Raw genomic sequence first — 12,976 nt, 5'->3', positions numbered from 1 at the left:
TACCCCATAATAATTGTGCTCAAAAATTAAAATTTGTGTATTTTCCTAATTTATACTTGTCTGTTTTTCAGAACTAGTTCTAAGTTCTAAATTTGCCCTCGCCCTCTTGAAACGGTTCTCATTTCCTGTCTTCCCCCACTCAATTCAGTTGTAATCCCGACTTACTTAATGATTCTTGTGTCCTCATCAACCAAATAGCACGCCTGAAAATTAATGTTTTGATAATATAATATTGAAAAAATCACTAAATTTCACCTTCGTTACAAGGGAACCCATACATGTTGGAATTTGATAGAACTTTGGTGGGATGTTCAAGACAACTCCAATGAAGTTCCCACAAAATTTTGGAATCCGTCACACACTCTCCTCCGAGTTATGGGCTCTCAAAGTTTGGCTCAGATAACATTTTGAGAGCCCATAACTCGGAGCAGAGTATCAGGCGGATTCCAAAACTTTGTGGGAGCTCTATCGAAATGGTCCTTAGCATTCCTACCAAGTTTTTATTAAATTCTAAGTTTTCAAGTGCTTTTTTTTAAACGTACCCCATGTACCGGTATTCCATCACACGGGCGTATTGCATGCGCCGAGAAGCAGACCATTCTTCGGGACATTTCTAGAACCGTCTGGAGTAGGAGACCCAGTGCTTGCAGACCCATTTTATTCTCTTTTTCCTATAAATCACGAATTCGGAATAGGTACAGTACTGGCCAGGAAGAATGTCGCACTTGCAATTTGAAAATAACCAACTTTGTGAGTGTGGCACGGCTTAACTGATTATTCCAGAATGTCAATTGTTAATTGAATGTGTAGATCAGAACTAGAGCTTTATTTTTATAGTTGACAACTTTTTTGTACAAGTACACACTAGTACGTTATCAATCGGTTAAGCAATATCCTCCAACTATTGCCCAGTGCTAAAATGTCAGTGCTATACAATGAAAATACTTTGATAGATTGCAACTTTTCAAGTATAGTTTATACAGAAAAGCTGTCAATTTTGTAAATGAAGCTCTAATTGTGATATTTACGCAAAATTGACATTAAGAGATGAAAAGTGAGGCTATGGCACACTCTTGTTGCTTTAACTAGCAAAAACGAGAACATTTCAAAAAACCACAAACCTGCGCCATAACATGTTGTGCATGTAGAAAAACATAAATGAACAGAGTTCTCCTTTCGATCGCCAACTTATTCAACGCATCCCTCATATGACGAACTGCTCCACACGTACAAATTAGTTTAGGTGTCAGTTGGTGAGTCGAGGCAAGACCACATTCGCAAGAGTCTGCGATCGCATCGAGTTCCGGTGGGACGACGGTTTCGGGGATTTGACGGAGGAATCTAAAAATCCGAGTTACTGTAGAATTACCCATTCGCCGGTGGCTAACCAAAGTTCTGCCCGTGGGTCTCATTGCGACTACCGTACTTTTAAAACGTTTTATAGGAAAAGTACGGTAGAGAGCCGTCTTAAATTGAAATTCCACAATGTAATGTCAAACTAACCTCTTAATCAAGCCCGCCGCTTCATGTGGCTCATTAAAAACCATTGGCTCCCCACAATTGGCTCTCCTCTCCAGCTCATCCAACCTACTTTTCGGAGGAGATAACCGATAGATTCCTTCAGTGCATAACCCGTTTTCCTCTACAAAATCGAGTGCATATCGAAAAAAGGAAGGAAGTGGAATTCCGTCTAACGATGGGTCCACTGTGACGGACTCTTTCAATTGTAATCCTAAAACTCGCTTGACAGTTGCCACGTCATCTATTTCAATTGATTCGGTCATTGAGAAATCGCCTTCTTCTGCACTCAGTTTCCGCCATTTTCCAATGATTTTTCGAGTCGATTTTCTGGTTCTGAACGGTACTAGATGGGTTCCAGGGGGGATTTAGTAAATAAGAAACTCACAGTTTCAACCCTTTCTTCTTCTTTTCTGGTTCATCATGCATCCTAATGACGCTGAAATTAATAAATAGGTTAGAGTAGGTGGGTGGATGAGAATGAGACATTGTGATAATATGGAGTTGGAGCTCTAGGTAGATCTAAGTCCATTCAAAATTAACATTACGAGTCCAAAAATATACCAAAATGTAGATCTCAGCGATTATTTTGTCTCCGATATAATACAGGTCGCCTTTGGATAAATTATTGTACCACGAGCCAGACTAAAATGCCATTTTTTCAAGATTTGATTGAGATCTGACAGCCCTGGCATCTAAGAGACCGAAACTACATCATTACCACATTTTAAATGTTTTCTATTGTCACGAAATCCACTGTTATCCAATCTTTTTAAATTGACCTACATCAGACAGGTCTTTTCTAATTCTTTATTTTTCAAATTGGCAATTTTTGATGGCTCTGAACGTAGAAAAGATACAGGCTCTAGAAGACTGTCTTCTGTCCTCTGTCTTCTTTCACCTAATCGAGTCACCTATTTACAATGTCTCATATCTCAAAATCCTGCAAAGCTATCAAGAAATCTTCAACTACAAAAGTGAAGATCTGGTCTTGTTCTACCGGAAAACATAAATTTGGGACAGTTTGGGACAAATAATTACACCAGGGGGACATGTTGAAGCTAACTCTCTGAAAATCACATTAGCAATTCTGTTGAGAACTTTGTCATGTCCCCTTGGCGTCAACACATGTCCCGAACTGTCCCAATTGTTGTATTTTTAAATGAACCAAAATAAGGGATAGATTTTCATAGTTGATAACTTTTATATAGCTTTGTAGGCTTTTGAGATATGCGCCTTTGAACTTAACACTCACATTTTCAGAAATCAATTTTTGAATGTGCATATCTCAAAAGCCTGCAGAGCAATCAAAACCTTGCCAACTAAAAAAATAGAGATTTATGTGTAATCTACACAACAAATATAAATTTTAGACAATGGGCCTAACAATGGGACCAAAGAAACAGCTCAAAATTCTAGAGTGTCCCGGAATCACATTTCATTGGAAAATCGGTTCACCGTGAGAGCTTGTGACAAGCTCCTACATAGTAAAACTGTTTTGAATTTAATATGATTACGTAGATTAAGAAAAGGGCTATATTTTTGTAGTTGAAAATTTTTGATAGCTCCTCCCACTTTTGAGATATGCGCCTTTAAAGTTCTATCGCCTCTCTGCGTCTTTCCCCATCCCTTGCTCTCTTTTGGGTATCTTTGAAGGCGAATATCTCAAAAGTGGGCGGAGCTATCAAAAAGTTGTAAATTACAAAAATGAAGACTCAGGTGTGTTCTAATAGACTAAGGCATTTCGGACTTGTTTTATGACGTCTGACGCCGTGACGCTATTTTGAAACCGCTAAAATCCGAAATTCTCACTGATGGTCTTCAAGAAACCCAATTTATGATCCAGGATCCATAGGCATCGTGGTACTGTAGTTCGCACTAACAGAGAAACAGAGGGACAAAAAAATCAGAAAATAAGAAGTTAGGCAACAAAAAATGGGTGACAGGGCAAGATACCTCTCGTATTACTATCTAGAATCAACACGCACACGTTAATACATTCATTTCGGACATACGGACACACAGACAGACATTTTTGGAGTTTTTGAAGAAAAAAAATAGAGAAATTTAAAGTGAAAACAAGAGTAGAAGTCGCTTTTCGAAGAAATGAATTGTTTAAATAAGACGAATAAAACATACACAAATTTGGCTTTAGGAAGGAGAAAAGAGGGGGAAGGGAAATGGACATAAATTGACATTTTAACTGAAGTGGGGGGAGAGGGGAAGGAATATATAAAGAAAATAGAGAGAAAAGGAGAGGAAATTGTGGGAAAACAATACAAAGGAGGCGAGAGGAAATTGAGTTAAAATGGAGGAGATTTGAATGTAAAAATTGAAGAAATTTAAGATTTTTTTACTGAAAATTCTGGTTTTTCTGCAATTTCACATCCTAAAACCCATCAATTAACCACAAAATTTAATATTTCTGAACAATTGCCAACGCCTTCATCAAATTCTCGCGAATCGCCTTCACATCCTCATAATCGACGGCACTCATCGCATACTTTGTCAGTCTGCGAATTTCAGAGAACTCCTCTTCAGTTGGCACAGATCCAGCTGGAGCCGGTGGTGGTGGAGTCGAGAAGTCTTCGTATTGATGTGGTTGTTGACGACGTGATGGGGGAGGTGGATAGAATTGTTGTTGCTGGGATGGAAGATTTGGAGTTGAAGAGTATGCTGGTGGTGGTGGAATGTTGGAACGAGCTGGTGGTTGAGGAGGTGGCAGAGAGTGATCTGAAATTAAAAATTGAGATTTTTAAGCTAAAATCTGGCAAAAATCGAAATTTTCGAATGAGAATTTGGAAGAGAACTGCGATTGAAAATTGAAATTATGGTCTAGTTTTCCCAAAACCTAGCAAGTTAGACCACTGACTCTTCCTTTTGAACAAATAAATAACGAAATCCTAGCCCACAAGTGTTTTTCATTCAGATTGGTGTAGTAGTTTGATGTTGATTCCTAGTTTTCTCAGAATCACCACCGTTAAATCCCTTACCAGATGGAACACTCGGAATTCCAGCTCCAAATCCAATCCCCGGTGGTCCGGGTTGTCCATAACTGTGTTCTTGTGGTCCCCCCGCACCAATCGAAGCAGAAGAACTCGGCTGAAACTGCGATCCGAACTGTGCCAACTCATCATCGTCGGCCTCCTGTTGACTACTCGATACGTATGGAGTTCCGTCGCGAAGACATGTGAAGATCTGAGTACTCTTCCACTTTGCGTATTTTTTCGAAGAAAGGAATGGCTCGTCGATCTACAATTTTTGAAAATCATGGCCTAGGATTCTCATTGAAAAAGTTAGGCCACTTACCTCTCCAAAAAGCGCGAGAATATCCATAACGTGTCCGGCTGTGTAGAACGCGTGGACCACTGATTTGTCAACCTGAAATCCCAATTAATTGAGGTTTTTATAGTGAAACTCCCGAATTTTCGAGACTTTTACAGTGAAACTCCCAATTTTCGACGTTTTATAGTAAAATCCCGGTTTTTAAGGTTTTGCAGTGAAAATCGCAATTATTTGAGGTTTTTACTAGCTCGGCACAGTTCTTACAACTGTGCTTCACCGAAATGCCCTTGAAAAATGCATTCGAGCGCCGTTGTAAGACGTGTGTTGTGCTAATAAAAAAAATCCCGATTTTTCGAGGTTTTTACAGATAACACCAAATTTTCGGAAAACTAGTCCCCAAAAAACAAACATTTCCAGTCTTCTCCTTCTTATCCGCAAAATTGAACAACTTCTCGGCGAAACTCTCGATATGAGCCTGAGCGATTGTCTCATTCTTGATCGCGTCGTTATCAGCCAACTGAGTTTTGATCGCTTCGAGAGTTGTGAGTAGTCCAGTCAGGTATTGACGTGCTTCCACACTCGATTTGTCCAATTTCATTGCGGTTTGGACGGCGTAGAATAGGCCTGAAAATTTCAGATTGAAATTGTTGGGGCTCAGCCTAATCGCGCTCTATTATTCTCAACGGAGCACCATTGCATTCACTGTGATAAGATCAAGATTTCAATGTTTTTAAAGCAACACAAATTTATTTGGCAAGACGATATGGTGGTAATTAAGCAAATGGTAAGACACAGGAGGGAACACGTGAGAACAAAGTGATAATATGCAAAAAAAAAGAAATTTCAGAGGAAAATGAGTTTCTACTGATAACAACTTCGTGTAATCCTCGTGGACAATACACGAAGATATTGTCAATAGAGCGACCTTGCATTGAAAATAGCGTGATTATACTCAATTTTCAGAGCAAGAAAATCAATCTAATTCAGTCGATTCTTTCCAATATTCATATCAATCATCAAATTAGCCGGACTGAAAACACTCTGAATCGGTCTCTCGAACACCGTCTTCTTCTGAATCACAAATCGATGCCATTCCTCCAGAGTGCCCAGTGTCCGATCCGTAGCCATCGTCGGGATACCACAAGCCTCTCTCAACTGACTAATATTCTTTCCCAACAAAATCATCGAATCCACAAATTTCTCACGATCCGCCCGTTTCTTCCACGTGGATTTCAGGGGGGTCATGAGAGATTCGGTGGGGTATTTTGGCGCGAAATTTAAAATTCGACAGATCGCGTCGAAGAGATGGATGGTATTCTGAAGTGCCGAGTAGGTTTGTGCTTCTGGATGATTGAATATGTAGGAGAGTTGAGGGAGATGAATTCCACGAATCGAATCGATCACTTGACAATTACAGTTACGAGGCGCGAGGCGACCTGAATTATATGACTGGAAGAGGGGGCGGAGCTTCAGATTGACAGGGATGGAAATGTCAGAAAAATGCTAAAATTCTGGAGGAACACCGTCCACTCAGAACACTGAAAATCGATATTCCATCATAATTTCAGCTTCAAAATCCTCTTTCCAACATTTCCAGCCCACAATAGAAACACCCCATACTTGAAGCAGGTCCTCCATCAATTTTCAGCTTAAAAATCGCGAAAATCTCCTCAATCAAAGCCAATTTCCGACACGAAAGGAGTCGAATCATGATCGAAATTACTCGTTTCTCCTTCGTCTTTCTCTCCGAATTCTCTCCGTTCACCTTCTCATACTGCTCAACTTTTCTCTCCAATTTCCCCTCGTCCTCTCGCTTTTTCGCCAATTTCTCATCGATTTCCGCCGTTTTTCGTTTTCCAATCAGAATTTTCGCGTTTATCGCCGCGATTTTGGCTCGTATCTCATCGCAATTCACCGTTTTCTGTTGGATTTCTGCGGCGATTTCCTCAGATTTCAGATGAACTTCCATGGATTCTGGATCTGGATTGTCAATGGAGTCACGAAGAGAATCACGGCGTTCGATGGATTCTTTTTCGACGAGAATCGTCTTCTGAAGGCGTCGCCACGAGGATTCGTTGAATGAAGTGGTCGGTGGGAAGGCGGAGCTGAGAGCCATACAGACGAGGGCTGGAGGAGAAATTTGTGTCGAAACAGAAAGGAAAAAGGGGGCGTGGTTAGTTTTTCGAGTTTTTGTTTCTCTGAAATGACTACAAACTACACAGCACAAAAAGCATAAAACGAGGAAAATGAGTTGAATAGCAAAACGCGGCAAAGGCGCGACAGTGTCTGTAGAGTAAAACTCACACCAATAGTAGATAACTGGATCACGACTGGCATTCTCGTTGGCGATTTTGATGTAATGAGCGATTGGTTTGAATGATGGCGGAAGGTTTGCAGACATGATTGAGTTGAGTGTCTGAAATAGAATAGAATAAGAAAATTGATGAGAAATTTGCAAGAAAACGAGAGGATACGATGGAAATGGGAGCCTAGGGCGCCTTCGACGCGTTTGACCATTTCCAGAGAACAAGAGAAAAGTGAGCAAAAACAAGAACTGGTGCGCCTGGGACGCAGTTTTTTTCGAAAAAGACAGAAAACAACAGTTTTTAGAGTGAGAAAACACCAAAACTTCGAAAACTGGCGCACCTTTCACTTTTTTTTCAGATAATCAGGAATTTGTGTTGGAAATATCATTTTTGACTCTATTACTTTAACCGATCAAAAATATAAAATTTTAATATTCCAGCAAAAATGAGTAAATCAATCGGAATATAAAACATTTCTAATAATTCCAGAATCTTAAAACAAGCAAAAACAAGATCTGGCGCGCCTGAGACGCTTTTAGTATAGAAAAATCGGTTCTTGCACCAGAATTCGGTTGAAAATGTCTGGCGCAATTCCAACTCGAAAAACAAAATTTCAACAAAATATTCCAGCAAAAATGAATAAATCAATAAAAGACGATAATTCCAGAACAATATGAAATCATTCTCCACTTCTTATCGGTCAGTTTAGTCAGTAACCGATTGAAAACAGGAAAAAAGTCGACATTGCGAAAACCGAAAGAGAGCGAGAGATGATGAGTCAGAGATTCTGTATCACTCTGCGTCTCTCTCTTCCTATTTCTTCATTTTATTATTTGTTTTGAAATCTAACAAATAGATCAGCGGAAAATCGACAATATGACAGCTTTGATCTACTCGATGGTCAAATTTAGACATTTTATAGAAAAATAGATCTGAAATTTTTTTTTTTTACCGTTTCAAGATATTTAAAAGCGTAAAAATACACTGGAAAAAATCTGAAAAATGAATGTTAGCACTATATTTTATTCACATATCATATTTGCTGCTACTAGAAAACACCAGTAAATTAGTATTGTTTCAGCTGAAGGAATAACATTTGTTAGCGTGAAAAGAAATCATAAACGGGTTGAAATTAATATCATATCACACTGGAATTGTAGAGAGGGGGAAAGGAAACCATTAATAAGGGGGGAAAATCTAAACCAAGTATAAGACACTAACCATTGAAAGGAGCATGCAGCTATTATAGACAAACAATCCCATTGTATTATACAAAACATACAGTCTTTTCCTAGAAATCAGTGAATTTCAGGAGTATAAGTGAGAACAATGAAGAATAACCATAAATGCATCATAATGAAATATAAAACAAAGAAAAGGCGGGCAGATGGGTGACCACGAAGCATTGAGAGCAGTTTGAAGGCCGTCGAATCGACAGTTTGTAAAGCATTTCGAGTCTGTGGGTGATTGATATTTGAGAGTAACGGGTGGGAGGGTGATGTGTGCATTGGGGATCCAGAAGTTTGACCGTCGATGGGTATGGAGGTTTCACGATTTGTTGCTTTCTGGAAGAACACGATTTGAAAAAGAAATTTACAGTATTTTCCATACTTGCAAATCGCGTCAGCGCGTAACTCGCTTAAAACTCAATATTATGTATACCAAAATGTAGATCTCAACGAGTTCTGTGTCTGTAATAGAATACGGGTCGCCTCAGGATTCAGAACTCTTTTTTTCAGAACCGCGCGCCGGGCTAAAGTGTCATTTTCGCCTTTTTGGACACTTTAGCTAGGCACGCGGTACAATAATGAATCCTAAGCCGTCTTGTATTCGCTCACAAATCCGACTATCGGAAATATTAAAAAAACGAAAAAATCTACGGATGGCAAGATGCACGGCGGGCCGGAAAAAGTGCCAAAAAGGCCATTCTAGTCCGGCCCGCGGCACATTAACGATTCGCGATCCGGCCCGTATTATGTCAGTTCCATAGAACTCGCGTAAGATTTACATTTTGGTATATTTTTCAGCCTATAACATTGTGTTTTAAGCGAGTTACGCGCCGGCCGGTTTGCAAGTAGGATTTTAAGCATTTTCCAACCTGAAGTCTCTCCAACCGAACATTCAACACCTGATTCGTCCTCAACACATCTTCCAGCTGTTGTTGCTTCTGTAACAACATATCCGACAACTGTGTCGTCCCATCATCCTCCTGTTTCGTCTGCTCATCCCTCATTCGTGCTCTCATCTCGTTGATCTGTTTCCTCCAATCCGTCTCTTTTTCAATCATTTTCGATTGATACTGATCTCCTAATCGTTTCATTTCTTGTTTCGTGAACTCATTCTCAATTCGAGAACATTCCACTTTCTCGTTGAGAAGTCCGATTGTACTGTCCCATGTCTGTTTCTCCTCGAGGTGCGTTCGTTTTTGATCGGATAGCTGCGATTGGAGGTCTCTGAAACAATTTTCAGCTACGAATAATAACAAATCCATCATTTTCAGCAGTTTACATACCTTATCTGTGCTTCCAACTCCTCCATATCAGATCTGAGTGTATAAACTTGAAGTTGTGCAGATTCTAGATCCGCTTTCGTCAAATCTCGTTCCACACGAATCTCTTCCACTTCTGCTTGTAAGAGATGAACTGGGCGGTCACTGGATCCAATTCCTTGCTCTGACTTCAACGATTCCACCAATTTCTCTTTCGCCGTCAATATCTTCTGCGCCTTATTCTTATACTCGTCGAACTCTTTCTTATTCTCATTCAAATTGAATTTCGCCAGTCTCAATTGTTCAACCATTGCACGAATCTCCTCTTCAAGCCCAACAATTTTACGTTTATGCATATTACACTCGTCCACCGCTTTCTCTTTTTGATCTTGTGCTTTTTGTCTAAAAAACTTGGGGAAATTGGGAAATTTCTCTTAAAAATTAATTGAAAAAATAGTAAATTTACCTGGCCAATTTCAATTCCTGAAGAGTATCGACCTCTTGATTTGATACCTTCTGATTCTCTACTCGCTTCTCTAACATCTCCTTCTCTGCCTTCATTTCATAGTAGTCTTGACTTCGCTTCTCCAATTTTCGCTCACTTTCCGCCAACTTTGTCTTTAAAACTGAAATTTGTGAGTCCTTGGCAAATAGTTGCGATTTGAAATTGGGACTTGAGTCGGTGCCGGCGAATTCCGCTGTAATTTTAGAAGTTAGGGATTTTTTATTAGAACTTTCGTAATTTCTTACAAGTTGTGCGTATACTAGCAACACTACGACCTCCAACACTTCTCTGACTCCTCGTATCATCTTCTCGCTGCGCATTTTTCACGGCATTCGAGTTTAAGACCATCGTCCAGCTTTCTGAAGCAGCGGTACCTCCTGGTTGGGTTGATGAACTGCTTCTGAAGGAAAATTTCATTGTTTTGAGGTTTTTCGAGAAAATTCAGGCCAAAAATGATCATTTTCGTGTTAAAATGGTTATTTTCAGGTGAAAAATGGTTATTTTCGAGTCAAAAATTGTTATTTTCGGTAGATTTCCAACTCACTGTTCATAATTCCTGCCACCACTTCTCCATCCAGCACCCGTATAATCACTTTGAGCTCTTGAAGGAATCGATGGCGCCGGTCGACCGAAATCCTCAGTTATCACTTGTTCTGGCATTGAAATAACCGTCGCCGGGATGCTGGCGGTACTTCCATGTCGTGTACGTGGCTTCGAGTCACGTGCTTGTTGGATTGCATCGCCCGTCTGGAAAAATAATGTAAATTTTAATTCAAACATTTTTTTGCCCTGGAGAAATTTTTTAGATGCATTTTCCACTCACTTTCTCATCAAGCTTGTTCAAAAGATTCTCGGCCGCTCCGGCGATATCCGTCACTTTAGACAACCATGACATTCGCTTTGATTTTTTGCCTGAAAAATAATTTATGAAAACGGTCGCATTTTTCAGATAAAAAACAAAAGAAATTAACAGTTCAAAGCGGTTAATTTGAATGATAGATTTTTAAATTTTATTCAATTTCTAATTCACAAAAAACCGATTATGAAACTACGAAATTCGCTGAAAAAAACAAGAAGCCCCGCAGAATTAACGTGGATTTCACGAGTTCGGCCATGGAGGAAGCTAGGCCATTTGAAACTCGGCCATCGGAGTTGAGTTTTTAAATAGGAAATTTCAGACAAGTTTCATTTTAGAATTATGCTAAATTTGCGTTATAAACGTTGCTGAAGTTGTGAATAATATTTTAAATTAAAATTTCTCTCAAAAAACTCATTTTAGAGGGAACTAGATGCATCGGAAGATGAAAGATCGATAGAGCGCGATTGCAGAAATCGGAGTTAGTCCCCGATCGTTTTTTATTTTTTAAATAACAATTTTTGTACTTTAAAACAGGTTTTCAGCCCGAATTCCAGAATTTTTTACTTGCTTCTCATACTTTCTAGCAAAAATTACATTTTTCTAATCGATTTTTAATTTAGAAATGTCATACGGACCTCAACTACCCGCGTGGCTTGCGAAAAATACCGATCAAGACGAGGTTTGTTCAAATTCTAGTTTTCCAGTTAAAAAATATAATTTTAGGAGTCAGAAGACAAAGATGATACGACTCCAATAGCATATGGGCCTGTAATTCCAAAATCTGTCGAAAAATCGGAAAAAGACGAAGAAGAGGAAGACGATGAGCCAGAATCGGGAGTTTATGGGCCAGCGATTCCGAAAAATGTTGATTTTTCGAATTTGACAACTGAAGGGAATGAAGAAGAAGAAGAGGAAGAAGAAGATGTAAGCTGGAACTTTTAAATTTTCTTTGAAAAATGCATTTTTGCCTTTTGCAGACAGCTGGCAGCAGCTACGGACCATCAATCCCTTCAAATTTTCGGCAAAGCTTTGGTCCAATGATACCAGGAGCTCAGAACGATGATTCAGATGACGAAATTGTGAGTTTTCTTCCAGTTTTTGTTCGCTATAAATCACGATTTTTAGGGTCCGATGCCAGTGACGGAAGGAAATGAAGAGAAGGAAGCATTGGAGAGAGCGTATCGAATGGTGCTGCAAAAAGAGGCGGAGGACGAGGAAAAGGTAAGATTTTTTAGCTCTAAATGCCATTTTTCACCCATAAAACATTCTCCAGAACTCCCAACCAAAACGCGAAGAATGGATGACGTCAGTGCCTAAAAAGATGGGAAATTTCGGTTTGGGACCTCGAACATTCAAAAAAGGAACAGTATCCGAGAGGGATTCGTCATGGGAAGATGCGCCGGGAGCCAAGAAGAAACGACGAGACGAGCAGAAGACAGCGAAATCTGTTGGTGCGGCGATGGCAGACGCGAGACAAGAGGCTATTGTTTCTCAGAAGACTTCTGGGCCCTCTCTACTGGAATTACATCAAAAAACGAGAGAAGAGAAGGTGAAAGATGCGGGGTACCTTCCCGGAGAACGTCGGCCATTCGATCGTGACAAGGATATGGAAGTACGGGGATTGAAGGCTGGAGGAAGTAAAGAGGCGGTGGAGAAGATGAAGGAGTTGCAAGGACGATTTGCGAATAGCAAGGATAAAAAATTCTTATAATTCTGTGTATTTTGAAGTAAATAAATATAAACTACTATTTTGTAATGTCTGTGAGAATCATACTTGTCAAGTGCACGGGTTTTGTCAGCGAAATTAAGGCCCCGACATTTTCGATAAAAATTGAAATTTTTCAAAATTTTGCGGAAAATTGGTTTATTTTTGAAGCCTAGCCGGGCTGGGCCTGCAAACATTTTCCAATGCCCGGCCTGAACCTTCGGGCCTTCATAAGTATGGTGAGAAATGTGTTTTCAGCGTCTTACGTTAAAAAATCTATTTAAAATTTTTTAAATTAAAAATCATCGCG

General features: G+C 39.7%; 4 protein-coding genes across 4 annotated transcripts; 1 reads left to right on the top strand and 3 right to left on the bottom strand.

The window, feature by feature from the left end:
• Positions 1 to 161: 161 nt before the first annotated feature.
• GCK72_000033 (uncharacterized protein) lies at positions 162 to 1,947 on the bottom strand (the record flags this gene model as incomplete). Its single annotated transcript, XM_003100633.2, has 5 exons — positions 162 to 203; positions 543 to 671; positions 1,122 to 1,341; positions 1,504 to 1,854; positions 1,907 to 1,947. The coding sequence occupies 5 exons, from the start codon at positions 1,945 to 1,947 to the stop codon at positions 162 to 164; spliced, it is 783 nt and encodes a 260-aa protein (XP_003100681.2).
• A 1,987-nt stretch (positions 1,948 to 3,934) lies between these two features.
• On the bottom strand, positions 3,935 to 7,204 carry GCK72_000032 (uncharacterized protein; the record flags this gene model as incomplete). The annotated part of the gene is made up of 7 exons (XM_003100597.2): positions 3,935 to 4,251; positions 4,512 to 4,770; positions 4,828 to 4,899; positions 5,213 to 5,427; positions 5,835 to 6,239; positions 6,424 to 6,930; positions 7,108 to 7,204. 7 exons carry the CDS (start codon positions 7,202 to 7,204, stop codon positions 3,935 to 3,937), a joined length of 1,872 nt encoding a protein of 623 aa, XP_003100645.2.
• A 1,203-nt stretch (positions 7,205 to 8,407) lies between these two features.
• Positions 8,408 to 10,997, bottom strand: GCK72_000031 (uncharacterized protein; the record flags this gene model as incomplete). Its single annotated transcript, XM_003100598.2, has 7 exons — positions 8,408 to 8,674; positions 9,208 to 9,562; positions 9,622 to 9,999; positions 10,064 to 10,295; positions 10,348 to 10,502; positions 10,647 to 10,849; positions 10,926 to 10,997. 7 exons carry the CDS (start codon positions 10,995 to 10,997, stop codon positions 8,408 to 8,410), a joined length of 1,662 nt encoding a protein of 553 aa, XP_003100646.2.
• A 586-nt stretch (positions 10,998 to 11,583) lies between these two features.
• GCK72_000030 (uncharacterized protein) lies at positions 11,584 to 12,672 on the top strand (the record flags this gene model as incomplete). Its single annotated transcript, XM_003100586.2, has 5 exons — positions 11,584 to 11,640; positions 11,685 to 11,885; positions 11,939 to 12,040; positions 12,087 to 12,182; positions 12,235 to 12,672. 5 exons carry the CDS (start codon positions 11,584 to 11,586, stop codon positions 12,670 to 12,672), a joined length of 894 nt encoding a protein of 297 aa, XP_003100634.1.
• Between the last annotated feature and the right edge of the window lie 304 nt (positions 12,673 to 12,976).

This window comes from Caenorhabditis remanei, chromosome I (assembly GCF_010183535.1).
Source record: "Caenorhabditis remanei strain PX506 chromosome I, whole genome shotgun sequence".
Taxonomy (NCBI): domain Eukaryota; kingdom Metazoa; phylum Nematoda; class Chromadorea; order Rhabditida; family Rhabditidae; genus Caenorhabditis; species Caenorhabditis remanei.
Note: the sequence above shows the minus strand (reverse complement) of the source record. Positions and strands in the feature narration are given on the sequence as shown.